The 26,790-nt window shown below is 31.0% G+C and overlaps 1 protein-coding gene across 1 annotated transcript; it reads left to right on the top strand.

Moving 5' to 3' along the window:
- The first annotated feature begins 70 nt into the window (after positions 1-70).
- On the top strand, positions 71-26,785 carry LOC124544479 (microspherule protein 1). The gene is made up of 8 exons (XM_047123061.1): positions 71-313; positions 398-728; positions 908-1,126; positions 1,216-1,372; positions 1,660-1,771; positions 2,312-2,465; positions 25,289-25,504; positions 26,664-26,785. Exons 1-8 carry the CDS (start codon positions 210-212, stop codon positions 26,751-26,753), a joined length of 1,383 nt encoding a protein of 460 aa, XP_046979017.1. The 5' UTR covers positions 71-209; the 3' UTR covers positions 26,754-26,785.
- Positions 26,786-26,790: the final 5 nt, after the last annotated feature.

Raw genomic sequence — 26,790 nt, 5'->3', positions numbered from 1 at the left:
ATTTTAATAATTGTACCTACTACTTACCTACGAAAATTTATATCGACAACACTGGTGATTTTTATTAAGGACTTATGATTTTGACAACCCGAAATGTCATTAGACAATGACAAAAGGTTGTTTATCTGCATCTTCGATAATTTTCTGCTAAGAATACTAAATTTTATTTTCGTTATTCGTTGTTTTCATAGTTATTCTATTTTATTTAAATGGATTTTCCTGCTACACCATCAAATGCATCAGATAGCAACGACTATTCAGGGGCAACACCTTTGCAATTTGATACAGCACAGGACAACAACAAAAGACGCAGGTATTGTTTTTATGAAATTGACGTAGTGTTTTAAAGTTAATTAGATCAATATAAGTAACAGTAAAAAAATTTAAAAATTTTCAGCTCTTCTAGATCAATAAAAAGAAGACGTTTCGATGATGAACTTGTCGAGTATAGCTTAGGCCTACCAGGGGCTTCGCTTGGTAAAAACGAGAAAAGAATGCGAACACAATCATATACTAGTAATTTGCCTGAGTTCCCCATACTCGGAACTGCTCCAGTAACACCGGTTGCACCAGCGCAAGAACGACGTCGGGCTTCAAGTAAAATTTCGGGTGGAGGAAGCTTAGTACGAAAGCCGCGACGCAAAGGACAACTTAGTCAATTGTCGACCAAGGACTTGGGGAGATGGAAGCCAACCGATGATTTGGCTTTGATATTAGGAGTACAACAAGTAAATGTTTCTTTAATTTCCATACTGTTTTATAATTTCGAAAGTACTTTCTTAAATAGCTTTTTGTTACAATTATTAAGAAATATAGACTTTTGTTAAAAATTTACTTGAGTAAATAATGTATTTAAAATAAAAATCCTTCTCATGTTCTAATCATTAAATATGCTTTTTTTATTCAGACAAATGATCTTCGTATAGTTCACCGAGGAGTTAAATTCTCTTGTCGTTTCACTGTGGGTGAGTTACAATCACGCTGGTATGCTTTGCTGTATAATGCTGAAGTGTCACGAGTAGCAATTGCAGCGATGCGCAACCTGCATCCGGACCTAGTGGCAGCTGTCCAACAGCAAGCCTTATACTCCACAGCTGAAGAGGATTTACTGGGAACTTTACCCAGTGTAAGTGTACCATTAATTCATAAGGATTATTAAATACATTATGTCTAAATAGTCAGAACTGAAAAAATAATTTCAAATTCACTTTATAGAATTCACATCCAGCCCCAGAGAAATTCCAAGAGTTGTTAGAACAAAACCCACATGTTTTCTATCCTACACGGACTGCTAAATCACTGATGGCTCACTGGCAATTGTTGAAACAATATCAGCTACTCCCCGATCAGACTGTGCAACCATTACCCAAAGGTATATTCTACTGATACTTATTTGTTTAGAATTGGAGAATTGTTAAGACATAAAAGCTGTTTGTATACTTTAAACATTAAGTTTCAATTTACTTCAAATGGCTCACTCAGTGTCATTATTAGCAATGGAACTAGACAATCAGATCATAGAAATGAGTCTATAGGTCTGATTCTCTTTCAGTTCAAGTGGGATGTATAGGTAAATGCATAAATTAGACACTTTTTATTAACATTTGTTTGCTTGGAGGATTAAAACAATGTTAAAAGAATGAATCAATTTTTTTTCAGGACAGAGTGAAAATATTGTCACATTCTCTGATGCAGAGGAAACAATGAATGACTCAGAACTACCAGATTATAAAGAAGATGGCATTGACGCTGAAATGCAACTGGCTGACAGGTGTGCAGAGGCATATTGTTATTTATTATTACAGCTACAAAATCAAATTGAATCATCTCTTATAATACAATAAATAATTTGAATTTCCATATTATTTATATGGAATAATTTATATATTTCATTTGAAGTATAAATTGTATGTTATATCAGGTGAGGTGATTTTATGATCATATCATTCAGTTAGACTATATGATATCGTATTTTTGTTTGGCTAAAAAGTTTGTAGGAAATGAATTAAGAGTTTTTTATGACAGAAAAGTTTTAGTAGATATGTGTTACAGGATTTTTTCTAAGAAAAAAAAAAAAATCTCTTACTGTAACTCACAAAGGTACCGTTTGTCCAGTGCTAAAAACGCTCATAAATACGAAACCAGCAAATTAATTTCGCATAACATTCATAAAATGAAATAGAAAAATTAAGAAAAAGTTTTGTCATTTGATTAGGGCATACCATTGAATGTACAAATTCTAAATAAAAAACAGTAATCACAGTATCGAGAACTACCAGCGGCAGCTGTCTAACTGTCATTTCGTTTCCAGGATAGAGAAGAAGGACATCCGGTTACTGGAGAACTCTCTGTCGCGCTGGCAGGTGCTGGTGCAGTCGGTGGCGGGCGGCAGCGTTGAGCTCGACAAGAACACGCTGGCCGTGCTGCGCGGCCGCCTCGTGCGCTACCTCATGCGCTCGCGGGAGGTACGCACGACATTGCTATTTATCTCTTTAATACACATACTAGCTTATTACACTACTCTCTCTCTCTCTTATTAGACTACTCTCTCTCTCTCTTATTAGACTACTCTCTCTTGTTAGCCCCCCCTCTCTCTCTCTTATTAGACTACTCTCTCTCTCTCTCTTATTAGACTACTCTCTCTCTCTCTCTTATTAGACCACCCTCTCTCTCTTATTACACTACTCTCTCTCTTTTATTAGACTACCCTCTCTCTCTCTCTTATTAGACCACCCCCCTCTCTCTCTTATTAGACTACTCTCTCACTCTTATTAGACTAATCTCTTTCTTATTAGACTGCTCTCTCACTCTTATTAGACTAATCTAGATTACAAAGTCCAGCTACAGAATTTGAACGGAATTCGGTCTAATAATGTCATCCTGATCAATTTTGGCGACGGTGGTAAATCTTAAGAATAGCCAGTTAAGTAGGCCATATTATAATGTTGTGCACAAGTGTGTCCGTAATCACAAGACACAGGTGTTTTGTAACATCTGTGTCGATGGTGACGACGCTATCGGCAACGCAGGTGCTTTAGTAAATCATCCTAGAGCACAACCTCGAGACATAAACGCGACACCAGAGTCACAGAGGCTGTACTATTTCTGATCGAGCGCTGAACAGGGCCAGCTGGATTGCAGTAATGCTTTCACACTACTATCTATCATATCTATATATAACTATCATATCCTAAGCATTCAATTTGTGAGACCAGAAATGTATTTATGTATAACACACCTACACACACTACACTACCTTTTTATTATGTATTATAATTAAAATGAAAAAAAAACGTGAGTGTGGGCCACGTCTTTCAAGACGACTAGCTTGAAGTCTAGCGATGATCTGCAGTAAAAATGTTAAAGTAGAATGAACTAAAGTAAAAAAAGCCTCGGCCAACTGTGAGCCAGTAGATATTGTTAAATTAAATAAATAAAAAAGTGTGTGCGCACACAGGTGCACTCTCTAACCCTCACTCTCATAATCCTATGGGCTGGCAAATTCGAAACGTCCGGAAAGAGGTACCATAACAAGATAGTGTACAAACTTCGAGCAGTTACTGAGAATTTTTCACCAACCAACCTGCCTTTTGAATCCAAGAGTTTAGAGACCTGCGGCCTTAAAATTAGCTATTAGATCAATAAAGCAAATCTAGTGGCTCTCTCATACGGCTGCAAACCCCAAAGTCGGAGGTCATGGCGCTGGATCTTTCTGGATGATTTTAAAAGCCCTTCCATTTAACTATTAAAATAAATATATAATATTAATTAAGGAATAAAAAGTTTAACTCTAGTCATAATAATAAGCTTATTGCTGTATTTATTATTTATAAATACATATTAGCATCTAAGTACCTTGGTGATGATAATAATGCTGGTATATGATTTTTTTTCAAACAACTTCCATATTCTCAAAATATTGTGGGTAAAAGTTGTCGGTTTTTTCTCAGTCGCCGGAATGTTAGGAATGTTAGATTGAGGAAGTTAGCTGTAACCAGTAAAAATTGGGGTAGCATTAATAATCTTCCAAAGCCTTCTTAGAAGAGATCTTTGCCCTGTTGCGGGATAATTACAGGATCTCAATAGGTTACGGACTATCGCGTAAAGTACAATTGTTATGATGATTACTTATAGATACGTATACAACAACGCTTAATAATAGCTATAGTCCCAGCTTTAGATAAACAAGAACATCAAATAATTAACATATTTAATATGGTTTACAATATTTATTTTTACAGTTTTCTTTACAATCATCCATTATCTTCCGTATTAAAAGACAGAGTAACAATTCCCATGTCAAATTTAGTAATATTCTATTTCTACTTTAATTTATAAAAATGTCAAACGAAAAAGTATTGATTACATTCATATAATTCTATGACTGAATATAGCTCAACAGCTAGAAGTTATACAACCTTTAATGATTATTTATAAATATTATATTTAAAATACTTTATAGGCTTACATACCATACCATGTATTGATCAAATACGTCATTAGGTAATGAAATAACAAAGTACCGACGCATATTGGTTTGTAGTGAATGATACAAGGTAGTTAAATTCATTTGTACTAATACCATAAATCCAAAAATAGCTCTGTCTCAATTTCAAGGTAATACCAATGAGTCAATTTTGATACAAATACGTACTTTAATCTGACGTACTACCCTTAAAACGCAAGCAAAGCCACTTGCTACAACTACTAATTAATATAGCAGAAATCATAATCAAAAATACATTGGAGTCTTAGAGAATGGTGTACATAATGGCAATGTTTTTTTTATAATCAACTCATTGTCTACCTCCAAGAGAACTAATAATATATAATAGTAATAATAAACTTAAATTATTCAAAATAAAGAGATATTCGAAATAATTATTGTAATATATTAATTCTGCAAGGATACTTTTTATTACATACGGTCTCTAGTGACCGTGGCTGTCTGAATATTATTTAAATAAATCTGACTAAATAATAAATAATAAAATGAATTAAATACTAAATAATTATATTGTATAATTATATTAAAGGATTCTACTAAAAACAATGTTTAAAAGGAACTAAACAAAAACAAATCGCAAAAGTTGATTAGTCTTTAATAAATGTAAATATCTTTTATTGTTGAATAGTCATGGTAAATATTGAGTTACTACGGTTAAAATTATGTCAAATTTGTATCCATGAATCAGAATAGGAGAGTGGTGCATAAAGCTCCAACAAAAGGGCGTTGATTAGCTGTTACTTTACTATGAAATTTCATCGTCCGCTTATGTTTTATGACGATTAGATACATTCGCTCTAAGTATATAAAAACTTTATTTACAAACGAGATTTGTATATTGATGTTCTAGACAATTAAAAATAACACCTTGATTTGTATATAAAAAAAACCAAAACCCGAAATAAATAGAGATAAGAATTTTAAGGCGATGTAAGTTCTAATGTAGTACGACGGAAATGTACAAGATTGCGCGTTTACGTATTTTGAAGATACAGGCGTGACTTATTTTATAATCTTTGATTGATAAATTTATTATTTGTAACTATTATTATTACAGTAAAAAAAATATCTGAGATTTTTGTATAGGAAATTTGAAATCATCCTAAAAATAATATTACGCTCGTCAAATTCTTGAGACATTATCTGCCGTCTAGTTTGTCTATTAGATATATCATCTTTAGTTCTTCCTCTATTCGTCGCACAGATTAAAAAATATTAATATTGTACTCAAAATGAATGAAAATGAATGAATGGAACAAGTATATTCTGTATTTAAGTTTTGTATGTATGATTTATTGAAATTTCCTACTTCAAATACTGTAGCAATAATTAAAAATGTGTCCCAGTTTTATTGTTATTGTTCCGTCAATAAGTTTTATTAACGCATGTTAAATAGTTCATTGTATATCTGTCATGTATCCCAAATATAGAACAACACCGTTCACCAATGCGAATGTTAAAATTGTATGGGAAAAATTATAACTTTAGCTAAAGATTGAAGATCATTACTGCTACCTGGGATGTGCCCATAATCTCTCAATGTGCTCAACTTTAATTCAATCTTTCAGTAATGATTTAATAATGATATGATTAATTTATTTAGCAATAGTACGAAATTCTAGATGGTCCAGGGTTTTGCAGGTCCAAATTCAGGCAACCATCGCCGATTTTATGCTCAAAACATTAGATATGATATTTTCTAATAATATTCATTCATATTAGTTTCACACGCAGCGAAGGTTTCTCGGCAAAATAGGTAAAAATCGTCTCCTTAATGTTAATAGGTTTTTCCCCAGTTGTAGTTAATTTCGACAAAGTAATATAACATCACAATAATTGTAAGGAATGTTTATTTTTTCTAACATTTTTTTAATTTACGTTAAGTTTTACATTCAGTTCAATTGCATATGAAATATGACTGAACAAAGAAGAAAGTAAGTAAATTATAAATTAATCTCAGAAAATAGTGTGAAGTGTGAAAACATCACATCATCAACAACTTTATCTTAAATGTTCGTGACTTCGCGTGGACTTAATTTATGATGATAGCGTATAGTTTATTGACTTTATTTTATTTTAATTTAACCAGAAATTTTTGTTTACCAACTTGAATGTAAACAACATTAAATAGTCAGTACAAAAACCATATTAATGTTAGAAAAGTGCGGTTTACTTAGTTTAATGGTTTCTAGTTGTATCAACGAGGGATATACTATTTCGCTAATGTCATTTAGGATTTACAATACACGAAGGAGATTGGTCCGTGGGTTAAACAGCGCGTCAGAAAAAGAGATATTTATTAGAAAGTCGTTATTTGTCAATAAAAAGACTTCGCATTAACGGTTTACTGTTGCCAATTACATACTCCAATCAAAAGGTCGTTTATTGGTTTCTACTTAATTTTAACCAATGAAACCACATGAGTATTGCATGAGTAGCATCCATTATTTACTCTTCAATGATGTTCTATGTTGTCTTTATGCACACTTCTCGAAAGAGAGAAGCAGCGAGCCACTAAAATATGACAGGGTATGTTTAAAAAAATGGCAGACATCGAAAGAATAGTTTAATTTTCCATACACGTAAAACAGTATCAGTTTAAACTATTTTAAAGAAGATACTCTTTAGATAGATTACGTAGTTCGGATAAAATGATTAATAACTGGGGCACAATGTATGTTTGTATGTCATTGTCACATTGTTGTGTACGCGTTTCTATGGCGATAGTTAACTTTGAACACATGTGACACACATTGAACTACCTAATGCATGTTATCTTAACACCTACTCGAACAAATTGCCCAATAGCCCAATATTTGTAGTGTTTGAATGTAAACATCATTAATCATTTTAATACTCTCGATGATTAAAATTGTGACTAAATTTGTACCAAATACCATTTGATTATTTTAGTTATTTATTAATATTAAGGACGCTGATGAAGGTAATTAAAAAATGGTCTTTGTGTTATATTTATTCATAAGGCTACAGAAGTTAATCTCTTTGGATTTGTTAGTTAACGGATTGGTTCGATTGGGTTGCATGAGACGTTTGTTGTCGAAAATTACCTAACTAAAAACACCGGTTGATACAGCCGTGTTCTAATATATATAAGGCAAATTTTTTTTGCAAAGAACTACAAAATTACTAGACAGAAAATTACATTTAAGTGTAGGTACTAAATCTTTATTTAAAATAGTCCCAAGGAAAATGTTTGACTTATACTTATTAGGTGGATTGATATCCTTTACATACAGTTTAACAATTGCAACTACCAATTAAATTATATACGGAACACCAATATACAATACACTATACATGCAAGGAAATAATTTCGTTCAGTACTAGAAATTCGACCTTAATCATTACTTCCAAATTCTTTTATTGATAACACTAAAAGCTTACGAGAAAATCTTTTGCCAAACAGAGAGGAACTGTTTTGTCTTTGTACATGTTAGAAATACTTCTTTTTGCAGTTGTTTGTATTCGATTTCATAACAGTGCAATCGATTTAAAACGTTATTCGTATGGCTTTAATAAATAATACAATATATTTTCCCGCGCAAAATAATTAAAAAAAAAAAAAAGAAAAGAGCGCGTGGAATAACGATGTGAATTGGATTTTTAGCTTCAGGACTATAATATTTATAAAATAAAACAAATGTATTGGTCTATGTATTATGTAGTTATAGTTTAGATATTAAAAATGACTTACTGCGGCAGCATCGATCGACAGTCTGACTGCACATTAACGATCGATGCATGCTGTCGTTAAATGTGTGTAGATATGTACAATAGCTGGAATCAATTTTATGGAGGATCGATAGTAAAATAACTTCCGATGTGTGTCACGGTTCGGTCAGGCATCAAGGACAAAGGTTGATCGCTGAATGTTATGCTTTTAGAATAACAATTATCCAATGCTATAAATATAAACTTATGAACTTCAAGTCTATGAGTTAATTATAGACTAGTGGGATTCCCGCGAAAATTCGCTTTTAGTCAAAATATTTTATAGTTATTTCAAAAGCTATGACAGATTTTGTTTTGATTTTATTTAAACCAATAAAACCTTTTTTAAATGATGATTTTTAATGTCAAATACATAGTTCTCTATAATCGGCAAGTAACTTTCATCCGCTCTCTAAAATTCATTCTTTGTTAAATTAGAACAATTTAATAAATTTTAATCAAGAATCCTCTTTAATTTTCTTGAAATCTACGGCTGGCGCTCTTCAAAATGAGATCATATCCGATCCGATGTGCAACTATCGTCCCATAATCACTCGAATCTATAATCTATAAGATGTGATGTTTTTACGCTAGATTCGTTGTGTCGTATTTACAGACTGGTTAACAGAAACAGCCATGCCTTATATTTCCAATGCATTATGCATTGGGAACACTATCTTATATTTGTTGCTAGGTAACCTAGGTAGCTATGGCGGAAGCGATTCCTTGTGTCTTATGGCGTGGTATTGCTATTGATTGGGTAACCGAATAATGAAGTTGCGAATACCCTCTTGTTATTGGGGTAGAGGAATTTACCAACTTACAACTGTTAAACTAAATTACTTGCGTTACGTTCATAATTAAAATAATATTTACCAATTAACGCTTTATTCGGGAACGACTGAACATAGTAAAACGATTGGTGTTTATATAAGGTGTTTATATAAACGATAGGTGTTAATTATTAATAGCTGATTATAATGCAATTTCATTGAATATGCACATTTCTGTTAATAAATACTACACGTGGAAAGTTATTTTGAATTTTAATCGTATTATAAGAATATTTGTAATGTTACTCGGAGCTGGTTAAATTAGTATATAATTGGCCCCAATTACGGTTCCGCTTAGGTTTATTTTGTGTGAGTTATTTTTTAATTATATAACCATAAAAATATTTCACTATTTATTTTACATTTGAATATGTCATTACAGACAGATATATTAACGCGGTTTTAATAAATAGAGTGATTCAAAAGGAAGGCTTATATATAAAATACATTCATATCATAGTAAAGAAAATTCGATGACTTTAAATTTCATCGGTCCGCCTAATAGTCCCGTCTAAATAAACATTTCACTTACGAATAATTCGCATATACCTACATAGTTAAACATTTCATAGGTATGACTTTATATGGTTTATAAATAAATAAATCTTTTTTTTTGTAAACTTTTTACAAATCTAGATAATTTTTCAAAAGGCATTTTGTGGCTTTTCTCAAGAGTTCACTTCAGAAACGTAACATTTTGTTGAACAGTTGAAAATTAAAAATATACATACATACATACATATACGTCATCGGTCTTATGATCGGTTATATTTTAGGTACGAACACATTGTTATTTATTAAATTAATGTGAAACTTTACCAATTGAATTAATGACTTGACAATAAGTTCCTCGTAATATTAGTATTATATCTAAAGTCTTAAACTAAGCTTTGTCGACGTCATCGTGTTCTATAGAGCAAGTCATATTTTACCCGAAGGGAATATAATAATTATTATATCTAGAAGATTCTATGCCACACCAACGACTAGTCATATATTTTTATTATATTAAAATATTTATATTATTAAACAGTGAAGTTATTCACTTTGGTATTAACATACAATTCTTTTGTTCCATAATAAAAGGTTAAATTGAAATCGCTAGTCCTGATTGGTTATAGACTACTACTAAAGTACTGAGGTTAGTAAGATATTTTATAAAAGTTTCAGTCTTAAAGGGAGCGATAACTATGAAGGAATTTGGCCCTGTGAAGTCCGGATGACATAGGTGTTGTCCTTAATTAAACACCAAAACTGTTAGGTACCTTATTTCTCAAACGAGTTATTTTTACACTCTATAAAGTAATAGTCAAAAAGCTATTTATAAATATTGACAATGTCGAAATACTGTTGTATGACGTTTTTATTTTTTTAATTACTAATGCTTAAAAATAAAAAATAAAAAAATACTCAGAAATAATGGTACAGTAACCTCACTGCTTCCGCGGTGCACTTATAATTTAATAAATAAAAATAATTCAATAAACTTAATTTCACATATTTTTATTGCACATTAACATCATATTTATAACGCTGGTTTTTTTTTAAATTTTAATTGACCAAAGTTAATTAATTTGCATTCGAGTGGACCGTGAATTAATTTTCGCCACCTGAATAACGATCGTTCAATGTTATGTGACTCGGTTTGTGTTAACAGCTTGTTTATACAATATATGCGAACACCGCCATTGTTGCGGTCTTGTATCCAAAACAAGACGCACTAAATGAAATGGAATGTTTTGACGAGTGCTCCGTCAATGTCCGGCGAATCCGCGCGAAGATGTGCCGTTCGCTGTAGTTAACTTAATTTTTCGCAAGTATTTGCGAAATAATCTGTGCCCTCTTAGCACAAATAAAATTAAAAAAAACTGTCTTATTATTATCTGTACTAATCTATAATACATGCTAAATATTAATATAATAATGGCGAAAGTAACTCTGTCTGTCTGTTACGCTTTTGCGGCTGTACAACTAAACCGATTTGATGGAATTTACTACGAAAGAAGTTTAAACCTCAAGAAATAAGGCTTTTTCTATACCTACGACCGTTCGTAGAGATCTAATTATGTGTATTTGCCTAATAGATCTAGTGGCTTCTTTATCAGATTGCAGATTTAGAGATTCTAAGTTCAAACATCATGTTAGGCCTTTCAATATATATTAGGGTTTTTTGTCAAGGTAATTCTTAATAGCACTGAGTCTGGTAATAGGCAGTATGTTCAATTCAGTGCTTGGGAAAGTACACGAAGCCTTTGGTCCTTCATCTAATACCCTTCCTGGTTCTGTACCGCGTGTCTGAAGTCAATTAGAAAGATATCTTCGTCATCTTGTTACGGACTATACTATATACATGAGAATGAATATGGTTGATTTAAGACATTTTTTTTTAAATACAAAATCTGTTGCAGAGCAACTATCCGGGCTCAATATAAGTCGTCGGTGAACCATATAAAGCACGTATCAAAATGTAATCAAAATTGGTCGCGTTCTTTTGGAGATGTTAAAAACATGCATACATACATACATACATAAAAACATATATGGAAACATAAAAACATACATAGAGATTAGTTCATTACAATCAATTCAATTACTGATTGATGATATTATATAAATTACAATTTGCTACTATTTACTATTTCTAGAGTTTCTAACCGATATTTCAACGTGAACTCACGAAAGATCAAAGTTAACACACGTCTTTTAAATATGTAAAAGCACTGGAAATTTTATATGAAAATAAATAAACATGTTAATGATATTTTTTCAACTAAAAAATGAAATTGATGTTATAAAACCATCTTGGTTCAGCAATTGAGCTATACCTACAGTGAAAACAATCAATAATTCATATCTAACAGTTACAATGTTAAAATAAACAACATTATTGAAGTAGGCACCAATAAATTAATTGAAGTGTAGGTAAATTTTTTCGAATATAAATAATTGTAATGAAATATTAATGATAAAGGTGAAACATGTAACTTATTATTACGCATGAACGAGTTATGTATAATATGTTAATATATTCATGCATATTTAATCAAATTTCATGTAGCGTTATTGATATTTCCGATTTTTCAACAACTATAGTCCTATATTGAAACGTTAATAGCGCAATGGTTTAAGGGTTCCCTATTATGTATGGCCGTCATGTAAAAAGTCATTGGATCTATCCTGATCCTTGTCTATTGTCGTCCTCACTGTTAATACAAGCTTTCAAGCTTAAATTGTGGCTTATATAGGAATAATAGTAATTCCTTATAATGGGAAATTGCTAGTTGAAAATATGAGCAGAGATCATCCATTGGTTTGAATATGGGATCCTAGGGTTCAAAGTCAGAATAAGAAAATTTTACGTTCCTTTAAAATTAGGATCATAAACACATATATGTGTTTATCATTCATCTCGTATAGTGTCGGAACGAGTCGATCGAATTTTCCAAATGATGATCTATCAGCCTAGATTCGATCTAAGCAATTTGATGGAATATACTTAGTATGTATTAGCATTATGACAATAACTGGCAACTTCTTTCATTTTTATTACCCTATAATGTAATGTAGTATATTTTGTCTATATCCAGGTATGTTATCTCTTTGATAGGATTTTTAGTATTCAATAAAAATTCAAATTAAATTAAAATAATGTTAATTATTTAGTTGTATTTAAAACCATAGATTGTATTTTATTTTAAAATTGTAAATACATTAAAACAGCATTTCAAAGGAGTAAAGGATTCGTTTATTTTTCTTGTAATGTGTTTCAATGAAATTTTGCAAGTGCGCATATTCCATTTAATCGGAATTGTCGAAATCGTGTAATAAAAAAAGTTTTATGGCTACGATAAGGAAACATTGCATTGCGACGCTGTAAATATTGGCTTTCCGATGAAAAAGATAAAAGCAGATGTTCTAACAATACACACGTTTGGCGTTATGTATTAATTATATATTATTACTTAATTTTTTAAGAGATTGTTATATAATAATAGTGTTGCAATTAAAAAAAAACGATATTTTATGCAAATTATATAAGAACTCATACAAGGATAATATTTTAAGATTAATATAATTCAAATTATTATAACGTTAATTTGAATGAGTTCGTGTCAGTCAAAGAGTTTCTATATGTTTTTTCCATGTTGCCAGTACTAATGATACAATAACTCCATACACCTTCTTTCTAAATTATTGACTATATATTTGAACAGGGATGTCTCCTACAAAGACCCATGTATCCTCATTAATTAATAAATGCTGAAACAGTTAAATAGTTCATACGAAGAATAGTTTTTGTTATTTTAATATTTTATACGTTGGTATATATTTTGCGCAGTATTCTAATGTTTTGTTGCAATGAATAATTAAATATTAGACATAAGAAATGATAATAATCTGTTAAGACTTATTCAATGCAAATATATAATTATATATGTATGTTTAAAAATTTAAGCCATACCATGTAGTTTTAACACTCCGTCAGACGATAAAATAAATAGTATGACAAGATTATTTGTTATTATAAAAAGTATCTCTAAACTGACATATTCTTCCTTTCCTTGATATGAGGCGATTCAAAACGATATGATTAGTTAGATTTTTGATATAAAAAGCAATTTAATAAGATTAAAATTCATTAAAAATGTTATCATTTTGTCTTATTTATTTTATATATTAAGTATGAAACATAATGTTACTGCGTAGTACGTTTTGTTTAAAAGCGAAATATCTATATATACTTCCATACTTATATTTAATTAAGAAAATAGTCTTACAGTGTATGTCTCGTAACTAGATCAGCCTAGCCTGGCCTTTCAAATAATCCCACGTGGCCCAAATTGAACAGGAGGAATATACTATCGTTTTTAAATAAATAGGCCTGTTATATGTTTTATTTTTATTTACAAAACGCATATTTATTTTGTTACGTACAGTACTTTAGGTTAAAATTCATGATTATGATGAATTTTAAATCTATTATGACATAAATATCTATTATTATATTATAATATAAAATTATTTTTAGAAAAATGTAACATTGAGTATATAATTGCATGCTGATTGCGAAATACTACATTTTGAACCGACTTCCAAAAGGAGGAGGTTATCAATTCGTCTGTATTTTTTTTTTTTATGTTTGTTACCTCATAACTTTTCACTGGGTGGACCGATTTCGATAATTTTTTTTTTGTTTGAAAGGTAGTGCTTCCCGTGGGGTCCCATTTTTTTTTTATTTTTTTCCGATGATGGTATCCATATGAAAACGACATAAGTCTTAAATTTGCATTATGTATATGCGCGACAAATAGGTGAATAACTGAAAATCACGTGAACCAATTTTGATAATTCTTTTTTTATTATAAAATATGTACTTCAAGGGTAATTTGGTGAAAGTTTGGTAAGGTTCTGAGCACAGAATCCATGACAAAGTAACGGAACGGAAGGGAACGGAACAATTCTGAGGAGCACGTTAGCGATACTCAGTCGAATCTTTTATTTATAGCTTATTTGGATATTTGAGTCACCTTCCGTAATGTGGTTATGTTTATGTAATTATCATAGTCGAATATTATAATCAACTAGCTACCCACCCCGGCTTCGCACGGGTGCAATACTGATACTAAATATACTACAGAATTTGTTTATTTACGACATCACATCGCAAACTTCTAAAATTATCAGTATTTCTTTACTATATTGTTCATGTATTATATTCACAAACCTTCCCCTTGAATCACACTATCTTTTAAAAAAAACCGCATCAAAATCCGTTGCGTAGATTTAAAGATATAGGGAGAGAGAAAGCGACTTCGTTTTATACTATGTAGTGATGGAACTCCTATACGGCTCGCAGTTAGGGTGCGATATGGGGCAGAATTTCTTACTATCTTTAATCAAATTTTGTGTATGTGATGTGATGTCATATGATGTCCGATATATAGTTGGTCTTTTTCAAAGTTTTTTTGCTGAGTTCGATTACAGCTCTTTTGAGGGATCCTTGTAGTTTACGCCGCGTGACGTATTAAATCCGCATTTTCGAAAGTCTATTTTTGCTTTATTCGCAAGTTTCCTTTAAAATTGTCCTCGAAGTAGTTTCTGACTCATATAACCGGAACGCTTAATCTATCCATATTAAAAAAAATTAGTTAGTCAACATCAGCTTCACTTAAAATCAAAAAATAAATAAAAATTTTAACAAAAAGAAAAACCGACTTCAAACAAAACACTATTTTAAAACAAATGAATATGCACGAAAAAGTAATAAAAATAATTGCGTATTCAACATATTTTTTAGAGTCTTCCTAAGTTAAATGAAATGAAAAATATTAGACTACTTAAAAGTCGATTAACGATTATATCATGTAGTTATAATTATTGTTATATTTGGAGTCGGTGTCAGCCACGGAATTTTAAATCTATTATGACATAAATATCTATTATTATATTATAATATAAAATTATTTTTAGAAAAATGTAACATTGAGTATATAATTGCATGCTGATTGCGAAATACTACATTTTAAATGTTATAAATAGTGCGCTATACAAATAACTATACTTAAATGTCTATATTATGTCTTAGTGTGCGGGAATTTAAAAAGTAAATAAAAGGCTAGCGTTTTTATCCCAACATATCTAAAAATGCTAATCAAAACCCTTAACATAATATTTATTTCCCTTACCATGTATAAAAAAAAGACAAATGAACATTACCCAATGATTCTCAGTTCTAACCTGCAAAACTAGAAAACTACAGAATTTTCAAAAACCTAATTCGTGTTTATAAAACATCTTGTACTCGGCGATGATGAAAAACATCGTTAGGAAACCTGCATGTGGTGGACGAGAATGTACAATCCGCATTGGCGCAGCGTGGTGGATTAGTTACCAAAACTTTTCGTCGAGAAGAATGTTTAATATATCCTACACATTTTAACGCTAAAGCTTTCTAAAGCTTCCTGAAGGCTTAGCTTTCGAACATATACTTATATGTTTGCTTATTCAAAACTATTTATAATGCTAATAAATTGCGATTTTCTTACCGAATTATCTATAATCGTTTGAAAGAGTATTTCTTAATCCGACCGTGCTTTTCATATTCGATTAATCGTATATCTGTTTTTTTTAGATACGGAAAATGGATGAAATAACGTATCAGTACGCTTATGATAAAAGTATGTTACACATTTCGATATATTACTTTAATAATACGATTAATAAAATTTATTCATAATATTTTATTATATCTGTTAAAGTTTTTTTTTTAAATATGTGTATAATGTTAAAGGAAATATATAATAAATCCTTAACCTATAACGGCACGTTTGAATATCGATTAAAATAATTTTGCTTCTATATAATATATTAAAAATGATGGAGCATGGTATACCGTTATATGGTACAGACTATTCTGAAACCAGTTCTCTAATTAGCACCTAACTTCTGCCCCATACTCTAAGTTAGGGCTGCCAATTATAAAGTTTATAAACGAAAAACGAAGTCTATTAGAAGTGTATGACAAATACAGCTGTTATTGTCGGTTTTGAACTCGGTAGTCCACTGTTCCTCATGAAAGGCTGTCAATGTCATCGACCTTGAAATTCGAACACTGCTTTGATATAATTTCGGTTTTTATTATCAATTAATTCAGTCTTAGATTTAATAAAGTGCTGTAGTTATGGTAATCGGTCACTATATCATCGTTGTCCTTTTTAAACCCTACACATAAGAAAGAGACAGCAATAATTTTCGCAACATGTACACTAATATTATAAACGCGATATACCTCTAACTGGCTGGATGTTACTATTTCACGGTTCCTTTAAAAGGAATTAAATTGAATTTGATATAAAGTAATCTTGAATATCAAGGAAGGATATGAGCTTTTTATACATAAAACAACCAGACGTTAAACGCTAGCGAAGCCGCGGGCGAAAACTAGCTTTAAAAATAATCGTGAACTGTATGTTTTTCATATTGGTAATTTAAAAAGCAAAGCAGCCCTATATAGCGGTGTTTGACAACGAAGAGTTCTAACTGTTGTCTTGATTATGAAGGTAGTACTAATAAACGTCTCCTACCTATCCGTTACTTGTAAATTACAATTTTGCGGTCACCAAGTTATGGTTTGTAGAGAAAAGTAATTCTATTCAACCTTATGACATTTTGATTGACAAAGTTGATAATATAAAATGAAAGAGTGCGTGTATGATGAAACAGTCGTTTATATTGATTTTTCAAGTTCATAAATAATATATTTATAGTTTATTTTTAATGATGCACGTTATATAGGAAAATAAATATATTTTCATAAAAAATATTCTCAGGTAAATAAAAATATCAAGAATTGCTTTATGATTTTATTATGCTTATTTATACTATTTTTTTTGTGAAATAATTTTCAATATCAAGACATTTGTATTCTATATATTTTTTCATATAAAATGTAATTATTATTATTACTGGTAAAATAGGACGTAGAATTATTTTGTCTAGTACGACCTTTTCGCTCATATCCTTATCTTAATATATTATCCGGTTAATATTTCTATTTTTATAAAAAAATAAATGAATGTCGTTTATAAATAAATGTTATGAAATCGGATCTATAATGAATCTTTTTATTTGCTCGATATATGATACTTGGCTTGAGCTTTACTTTTACGAACAGATATAAAAGGCAGATTTGTTCACACCTTGCAGTCATATCCTATTAAATAAAGAAATTACCCTCAAGGGGTTATAGATATAGAATACACAATTGTCTGAGTGTCGGTTGTGAAGTTCTTAACTCGAAATAGTGTTTAAAAAAAATTAAATTATCTTATTACAAATAAAGTATATGTTTTGGTTTTGTTTTATGCGAGAACCAGTTTAATTTTCGAAATGTGATAAATCCGAATTCGTTTCAGACATCTTTGGTTACTCTTGTACTAATTCCTAGCAAAAGTGTATGCATAGTTTTCGTAATGTTACAATATAAGCGTTAAAAGTGCAAACGTTTTCCTCCAAGTTGAAAGTGAAATGTAAAACGTTTCTGCTCTATTTCCGTTCCCTATCTTTGAAGTAAATTTTAGCAATAAAAAAGGAATATTAGTAATTCCATAAACATGCTTTAGTACTACAGTCGATCATAAATGACGTAAATAAAAATCGTACAAGTTACGAAAAAAGCTCGCAAAATCCAAATACCCCTAACAAAATTCAAAATAATTGTTTATTATTTGTTCAGAATAAACATATGGGTTTTATTTTAAATTTTTGTAAAAGGGCCGTTGTTTTCCGTATTTTATTAATATTCAATTTTGGTATCTCATGGGCCGTGAACAATTTAAATCTTAGTCCTCGATAACCCGATATCGTACGTATCAAAATAATTACTTGTTTAGAATTACCGTTATTATTATTATCATGTAAAATAAATGTTCCATAGAATAACACTGGTAATTAAGATAACAATAATCTGTGACGGATATTAATAGTATTTTAAACATTTATATATTCGAAAACAGATGTTATTATATAATATTAATGAAATTAAATATATTACACATTTAAAAAATTTACTAAGATCAAAATCTAAATTTATTAACATTCATAAAAGGACTTTTAAATCGTCATGTATTTATAGTAAGTTGTTTTGTTTTAGACTGCCGCAGTAGTTAATCTTTTATTACAGAAAAATAAGTTATACCATACAAGCGTTTAATAAAACAATTACAAAAGTACTAAAGGCCTCAATTTTATAAATACGTCTAAAGATTTCTTAAGGTAATTCCCCTAGCTTGCACTTGGCCTTAGTCCATGCACAAGGTATACAAAACTTCTTGGTGAAGGTAGACACAATAATTCTAAATACATCATAATAATATGTGTGTAATTTCCAACTGTAGGAGTTGTCATTCTTTGGAAGGTCACCAATTATTCTACTCGACACTTAACATTTTTGTTGTTTCATCGCCAACGCATATTGACAACACAATATAAAAAATTACCAATTTTTCATCCAAATATCCAAAAACTATTTAATTTTGAATGCACTAAAAGGCAACATTAAAATATTTAAACTATTAGTGATATTTTCGAATAAAACGCGTATGTATTCACGCTTATATCTTTAAGATACCAAAAATTAAACCGTGAACGTGTAAATAATTATTTTGACACGGCAGGAGGTCAGTTGAATTATAATATTCCAAAATTACCGTCCTTGTCGTCATCATTATAAATTACTCGTGTAATCTAGACTGTGTTTTTGTTGATGTTGAAATAATATATTATTTTATTTTTAAGATGCTTTGTCTCGGATAATTTGGTTATAATCATCATTTCATTGTTGTAGTCATGGCATCTATATTTTTTTTACGATAATAAACTGTGTGTTTAAGTCCCCAGAGATAATTTCTGTGTTTAAAAAGCATAATTGTGTGGACGTATTTTCGTCTGTATATTCGTGATTTTTTTAGCCTCATATGTAACGTAATTAATTGTATAATTTAAAATGTATATAAAGTGAACTGTCAATCAACGTATATTATCTGTTTATCTAGCTACATACCAAACTTTACATTTCTTAAATTATTTTAACTTTAATATTCTTTATTTTAATAATCATTAATGAAAAATAAATTTATCTACCTATGGTAGATAAATTTATTTTTTTCCTTATTGTAATCACTATGTAGACATTTAAATTATTTATTGGTAATATTTGTTGGTATTTAACCCGCGGATTGGCGAAATGGTAACAAACCCAAAAGTAAGCCAAGCCACTGGAAATAATATATGGAGATACAGCGGCTTATATACGACACATAGACTGGCTTCCGGCGGAAAATCGCATGATTGTCGTTATGGTTTAAATCGAGGCCTTGTTTTTAAATAAATAAATATAAATAATTATTATAAATGAAATCTTATCGCGACAGGAGATCTTTTTGCCGACTGCATGTACTCATTGCGAGCTTCCCAGGGCCTGTGATGAAACTCGTCTTTGACGCTTATTATGGTATAAACGCATGGAGTGTGTTTAAGCATATTTTCGTGTCTCAAAAAGTCTCCCAAAACCTATTTGGCAGACTTATATGGACTGTCTAATAATAACAATTTTCACGCAGGTTGATATCAATCTCCATGAAAAATATTTTTCTGGTGGGCTGTTTCATGCAGTATGTGCGGTTGAGACCTGTTTCCTGACGTACCCACTCCCTCAATTCAGGAGACGTCACAGAATCACTGACACTGTAACGTTCAGAACGGTTGGTGCGTTTACGCAGACCTTAATAACCTTGCGGGAACCCTCTAGTTGCTTAAATAGTTGCTTGACTTTAATACGCTAAATTGAGAAGGTGTATGCACTATCTTCATCATTGTCTTTTTGTGGATGCATCCACATACATCCACATTTACTGCAACCATCTGCTGCAGAATAATTCGTCTGATCGATTTTGGCCTAGCGATCATTCTCAATGAAAATTATGCAGAAATTGGGCCCGTACATAGACTAATTCCATTATGACATTATTTGACACGCAGTTTTTCAATAATTTCAAAGTGCGCAATAAACCACTATACATAGCTATACTGTTGGCTGTCAATGGTTAATGTTTTATTTTAATAAGAGATTGATAATTACGTCACGATAGTCTTAACAGAAAAGCATTTTATAGACATTTTGCAAATCAATAATTATTCATAATCGTTTCTTTATAGTATTTCAAACTCAGGAAACTCCTTTAGAAATGAAAATTATTAATTTGTCTTCTGAAATGAGGTAGGCACCTTAGTTGTAGTAATGGCGCACATCAATTTTATCTTTTTTACCTGAGTTAAAAGAAGGTAACTCGGTTATTATTATACTCTTGTACAGCTTACTTACGAATTCCTTATATAGTCCCCGATCAATGTCTTCTTAACCCTTTTGGCGTTCCGGATCAATCATAGGACATATATTTTTATCTGATATATATAGTTTCTTACATAAAAGCATCGATAAATACTTTTTTTATAGAAGGCTTGTGTCCTTAACATAAAGTAACCATTGCCAGTTTGAAAATGATTATCATCTTTGAATAATTTCCAAATATTCGTTCTCGTAGATATTGTTTAATTTTTTTAATAAATAAACTGTATATTTATTACTGTTTTGAATTGTGTGTATTGGTACGCTTTATAGCATATAAAAATTAAACACAATAGTACTGAGATTTTAATTACTTTTTCTATAGGTAATAAAGTCTTTATAATCAAAGCGAAACGAATAGGGGTCGGAACTAAATCATTACATAAGAGCAGCCGCTGTATACCAGATTGAATAGCGCGTGCGCAGGCTTTGTCGCATGGTGTTTTAAATATGGAATAATATAATTAATATGAACGCATTATTTGGGTGTAAAGAAATAAGAGCCAGTTAAAATGATTGTCTTACTTTATTTAAAAAAAAGTCAATGTCATTATTTAACTAATCTTAAAAGATGGTACGTGTATAGCCAGGAAGAATAATAGCTAATTTACATCATGTATTAAAAGTACTTCAGTATTTTTGTATAATACTTTTAATCTGGTGATATTTCTATAGATATAAAAAACAAGTTTTCTTTTTGCGATCTGATATTTCCAGCCCTCTAATGTTAGTAGATAGTGTACTGGAAATATCAGAAATAAAAAAGGCATATTGTAATCATATCATTTGAGCATTCAATAATAATAAACTATAAAATACAGAAGGTAGCTAAAAAAGATAATGAACCTAAAATGATTTGGTGCAACCATGGTCAGGGTATAATAGTGCGAAGGTATAGGTACGATTGTGGAATATTAGTTTTCACCAATACGGACTGTCTGTTTAAACGGATGACGGCATACGGACGTGCCTTTTCACACGGCCGGCTCCGATCACTTTGCATTCAGTCTTCGAACAAGATGGACGACGATAACGTAAAAGAAAACATTGGGTGCATACTATTCTACTAAAAAGATTTTGTGTGAAATACGAACTAAAAAAACGACGTTTTTTATAAACGAATACGAATGTCTCTTTCAATTTTTAATGAGCTCTTTAAACAAATTTATTTATTCAGAGAGTGGGAATTGGGCACACTGTTACCGCGTCTCCTCGGCAGATTCCTCCGCACATATATGTTGTTTAAAGGGCTCTTCACAATGGTAAAAACCCTGATCCGTTCCTGTTTTGTATTCCTCTAAATTAGACATCGTCATATAAATTTTAAACCCGCTGGCATTTCGCCTTATTGCCACCATTTATGACAGAACCGACATATTAATAAACATTTTGCTCAGAGGATTAGAATTGCGGATCTACGGTAAAATGCTGCTAGCGTTCATTCCATAAATTTGTACAGTAACTTTTATTAGTATTTAAGGCCATAATGATAATAATTCTTAAGCAAATAACACGTTAAAAATTTTTGTATATATCAACAAAATAATGTTTGGATTAAAAGATGTGTTTTTTAATGGAAACGTTCCCAACTAGCCTTTCTGTACCATCCTAAATCACGTTTCATTTTTTTTTAAATGTAAAATGGACTGGCTGTCTGACATAGTGGTATGTGATCACTGTCCTTTGTGCCTCTAGTTACATTGATTCACTTACCCTTCAACCCGACCACCTACCTACCTATTTACCAAGATATAAGCATATTTTGTTTCGGTAGCTAGATTGAAAAAGTTGTACAAATTAAATTGCAATGCACAATATTGTGCGTAATTGATTTGCAAGTTACGATCTTAAAAAAAAATTCGATCGTAATTATTGATTAAAATAAAATTTTATGGTGTTGATTAAAAACCTTTAGCAGACTTGTTGTTACGGAAACAAATTTGATACTCGTTGGTCATTCTATCGTACTATTCAGATGTAGTCGGGTCAGAATATTTCCTTCCAATATTGAAGTTCTTAATAAGTAATTTTTTTTAATAGTTATTATAATGAAGATTCTTTTTTTACGAAATTATTTAAATTTCTTATTAAATATTACAAATTTGGTCAAATACTGTGTTTAATTTAGAAAAAAAAACATGTACATAATTTTTGTATGTTATCTCGTGTAAAGAAAATTGTATGAAACAAACACAGATTAAAAAAAACATTATAAACGGTTTAAAATGTAGGAGTATAAGGGTTTTTCTGTAAATCTTTATGTCAAAAACAACACATTTATGTTGAATGTTTTCGAGCTATGAATTTACACACGGTGTACTTTCTTTCCAGAATAGTCCTAAGAGGTCCCCGGCTTTTTACCAATTTATTGAAAAATGATTTATTTTCACCTCTTCACGAACGCTGTCTGACATCCGCGATCCACAATACATAATTTACGAGTAACATTTTTGACAGTATCTCGATGATGTAATATAAAATGGTTTAAATACGCGCAACTGCACTGTAAATGTGTACATTATTCCGATAGTACGGCTACGAACGCCACAATTAGTTTCACGTATCTGCTGATAACGTTATCAGCGGCATTGGCGCGTCAACATTATCTTGTTTGTTTTAAAATTATAAATGAGAAGTTATTAAACAGTACCGTCGAACACAAAAATGTTTTCATTCCGCTTTTTTTTCCTTATTTCTGAACTAGTGTCTTGCCTCGACTTCTCAAGATTATAGTAAAAGCTAAATATATAAAAATACTTACGTTTATATATTAAACAAAGATAATATAGTAACAATTTCTGCTATTTTAAGCGCTTGGCTAATTTAGCGCGTTTTTTTAAAACGTGTTTTGATTTATTTTGGACACCATTGACTACAATTCATAATTAAACGGTTAATAGGTAAATCAAAACATCAATAACGATTACTATATCGTCTTTTTTTTAAATTATCATAGTTATTGTGTCTTATCTATGCCGCAGGGTCATTGTCAAATCCCCGATATTATGGTTTTCGTACAACGTACACTATACCTAATGCCTTATGACACGAGTATAGCTCGAAAAAGATGTTTGTTTATATTTCCTCCATCGTTTGAACATACAAAAGATTAACCAAAATGTGGTCAACTTGCTTTCAGTTGCAAAGCAGCTTAACATTTTAAGTCCATTGCACATAAATGTTTATTCTGACGCCATAAATGTTGTAGTACCTACCTGTGCTAAATTCCAAAAAGTTCAATTGTATCGTTGATTGTTCTACAAACTTAGTTTGCTTGAATGAATAAGGTTTTTACGTTAATGTTATTGATGATATCAATGTTTTCAAACAGAATTGGACATAGAAATCTACTAAATCCATTTCATGTAGCTTCCACAGTGCAGACCTCAAACAGATGAGACTATTACTACCTCCTACCCGAACTTGCACTACTAATCTTATACTGTTTCCTAATAAGCGCAATTAAATTATACTACTACCCTCCGTTCTTCTTGTTTTATCTGTGAGCGATCAGCCTACAACTCTACTACCGCCAGTGGATTCAATGGGATGGGCTATTAAATCGTTTAGTTTTATTTTTCCTACCAGTAGCTACGATGAGTATGAACTGAGGGATGTTTATTTATAAAAAATATAATTTATATTCGAAATTAATTTTGTCATATCACCGTAGCAATCGATCAAGGGCAATTAAAATGGTAAACATCGCATATTAATGAAGCACATTTTATTTGTAAAGCGACTTCGTAAGTCATAAATATTAAGTATTACAAAATGTTATACACTATTTATTTGTTCGGTTAATATATAAAAACAGATGTGGTGACGTCTTTCCGTTTTCGATTATAATATTCGTGATACGAGCGCGTTTCACTTAACATGTTAATATCCCGTAAATCCTGTACTTATTCATTGTTGTATTTAGTTATTTGGCGGTAATGTAACGGTTCCGTCTGTTCGTACGAAATAGAAATTTTTATATATTTAACGTATAACTGTATTATTTTTTATCAGTACTACATTGTATAGTCCTATAATTATAGCTATATCAGTACAGTGATCTTTCCTCGACCTTGCGGTTAGCATATGTTCGATAAATGAATTTGTCGCGTATTTGTACCAGTCGAACATTACGTGGAATATAATAAATAACAAGGTGGTAATACTGATCAAAATGATCAGTTTTACACTGCCCACAATGAAAGCTGTATATATTTTAAATAGGTTGTTATTTCATTTCTAATAAAGTTATTAACTATATAGTAGTTATGTTTGTATTATGCTTAAGTTCTTTTATTGTTTCGCCGTTAGATCGCGGTCGGTCGGAGCACCAGAGATCATACCATCGACGTGGACCTGAGCCTGGAAGGTCCAGCCGCGAAGGTTTCAAGGAAACAAGCGACCATTCGGTTGCGCAATAGCGGAGACTTCTTCATGTCGTCGGAGGGAAAACGACCGATATTCGTCGACGGCCGACCGGTGCTGCAAGGGAACAAAGTGAAACTCAATCACAACAGTGTTATCGAGGTATCTGGAATCTTTATAAACTTAACGGTTGTTTTATTAAAAAAAAAAACTTTAATATAAAACTCAGTAAAGTAGTATTATAACAGTTGACAACGTGTTAATATGTTACTTTTTTTTATCAGTTACTATTGAATAATCCTAAAACATCTGGTGTAGTGACTGCTTGTAGTGAAAACGATTATGCGGGAAAGTGGAAAATAGAATTAACATTAGGTAACCAAAACGACTGTGTTACTAATGAAGAGTTGAATTCTGAAATGTACTTTAGAAAGCCATACTCAATAGTTACTTACCTGTTGATAGACAAACAGCTCAGTGTAATAATATATTATAATACACTCCGAACACCATTAATGTGCCGCTAACCATAGCATCTTAGATATATTCCTTGGTTAATTCCCTATCTCATACTCGTTCGTTTGCATTTGGTGCCACAATAAATGATGGCGCTCACTCATATGCAGAACGCATTGAGTGCGAAAATACCGCCTGAATAAAATTCTTTTTTTACACGTACGAAGTCGGAACGCACAGCTAGTACATACATTTGTGTATATATATTTATTTATTTAAACGTGTTGTTGTTATGTGTTTCATGCAAATTGGTGTTCGAATGAAGTATTTGCATGAACTCGAAAAAAACAAAACTACCCTTTGATAATATAAATCTTATTTTTATGTTTAGACTGTTAAATCTTACAAAAAGATTGACTACAAAGTACTTACATTTACCTAACAGCCTGTAAATTTCCCACTGCTGGGCTAACGGCCTCCTCTCCCATTAAGGAGAGGGCTTGGAACATATTCCACCACGCTGTTCCAATACGGGTCAAAACTTACATTTAAATTAATGTAGTCCAATGAAGTTCTAGTGTTTCAGAAAGTGAGCGTAGCATTTACACACACTTGGATAATAAAGTTGGCGCGTTTATTTAAATTATTTTGTAGCGCGTCATTCTATTTAGACATGTAAAATAATCTAAGAACGAATTTTATATTCAATAGTTAATAAATATCTAAATATTAGGCTAAGGTATTATTTTAAGTAAAATATTAATAGTGTTTGATAGATGTTATTATGATTGAAGCAGATTGAGATCATATTTCCCATACACGTCAACAGAAATGCGGAATTACTAACGTTTTCACTTATTTACAGATCGCAGGACTACGCTTCGTGTTTCTAATAAACCAAGACCTGATCAGCGCCATACGACAGGAAGCCGTCAAAGTAAACATACCTGTATAAATGAAACAAATAAAGGATACATTCGAATAAAACTTTA

Source organism: Vanessa cardui, chromosome 1 (assembly GCF_905220365.1).
Source record: "Vanessa cardui chromosome 1, ilVanCard2.1, whole genome shotgun sequence".
NCBI lineage: Eukaryota > Metazoa > Arthropoda > Insecta > Lepidoptera > Nymphalidae > Vanessa > Vanessa cardui.
The sequence above is the reverse complement of the archived record's forward strand: the minus strand, read 5'-3'. Positions and strand labels throughout refer to the sequence as shown.

Excerpts from the sequence above, each read along its gene's own strand:
- LOC124544479 (XM_047123061.1), top strand. The coding sequence starts at position 210 with ATGGATTTTCCTGCTACACCATCAAATGCATCAGATAGCAACGACTAT. Across the intron at positions 1,127-1,215 it reads TACTGGGAACTTTACCCAGT|AATTCACATCCAGCCCCAGA; the intron begins GTAAGTGTACCA and ends TTCACTTTATAG. Across the intron at positions 25,505-26,663 it reads ATCACAACAGTGTTATCGAG|ATCGCAGGACTACGCTTCGT; the intron begins GTATCTGGAATC and ends ACTTATTTACAG.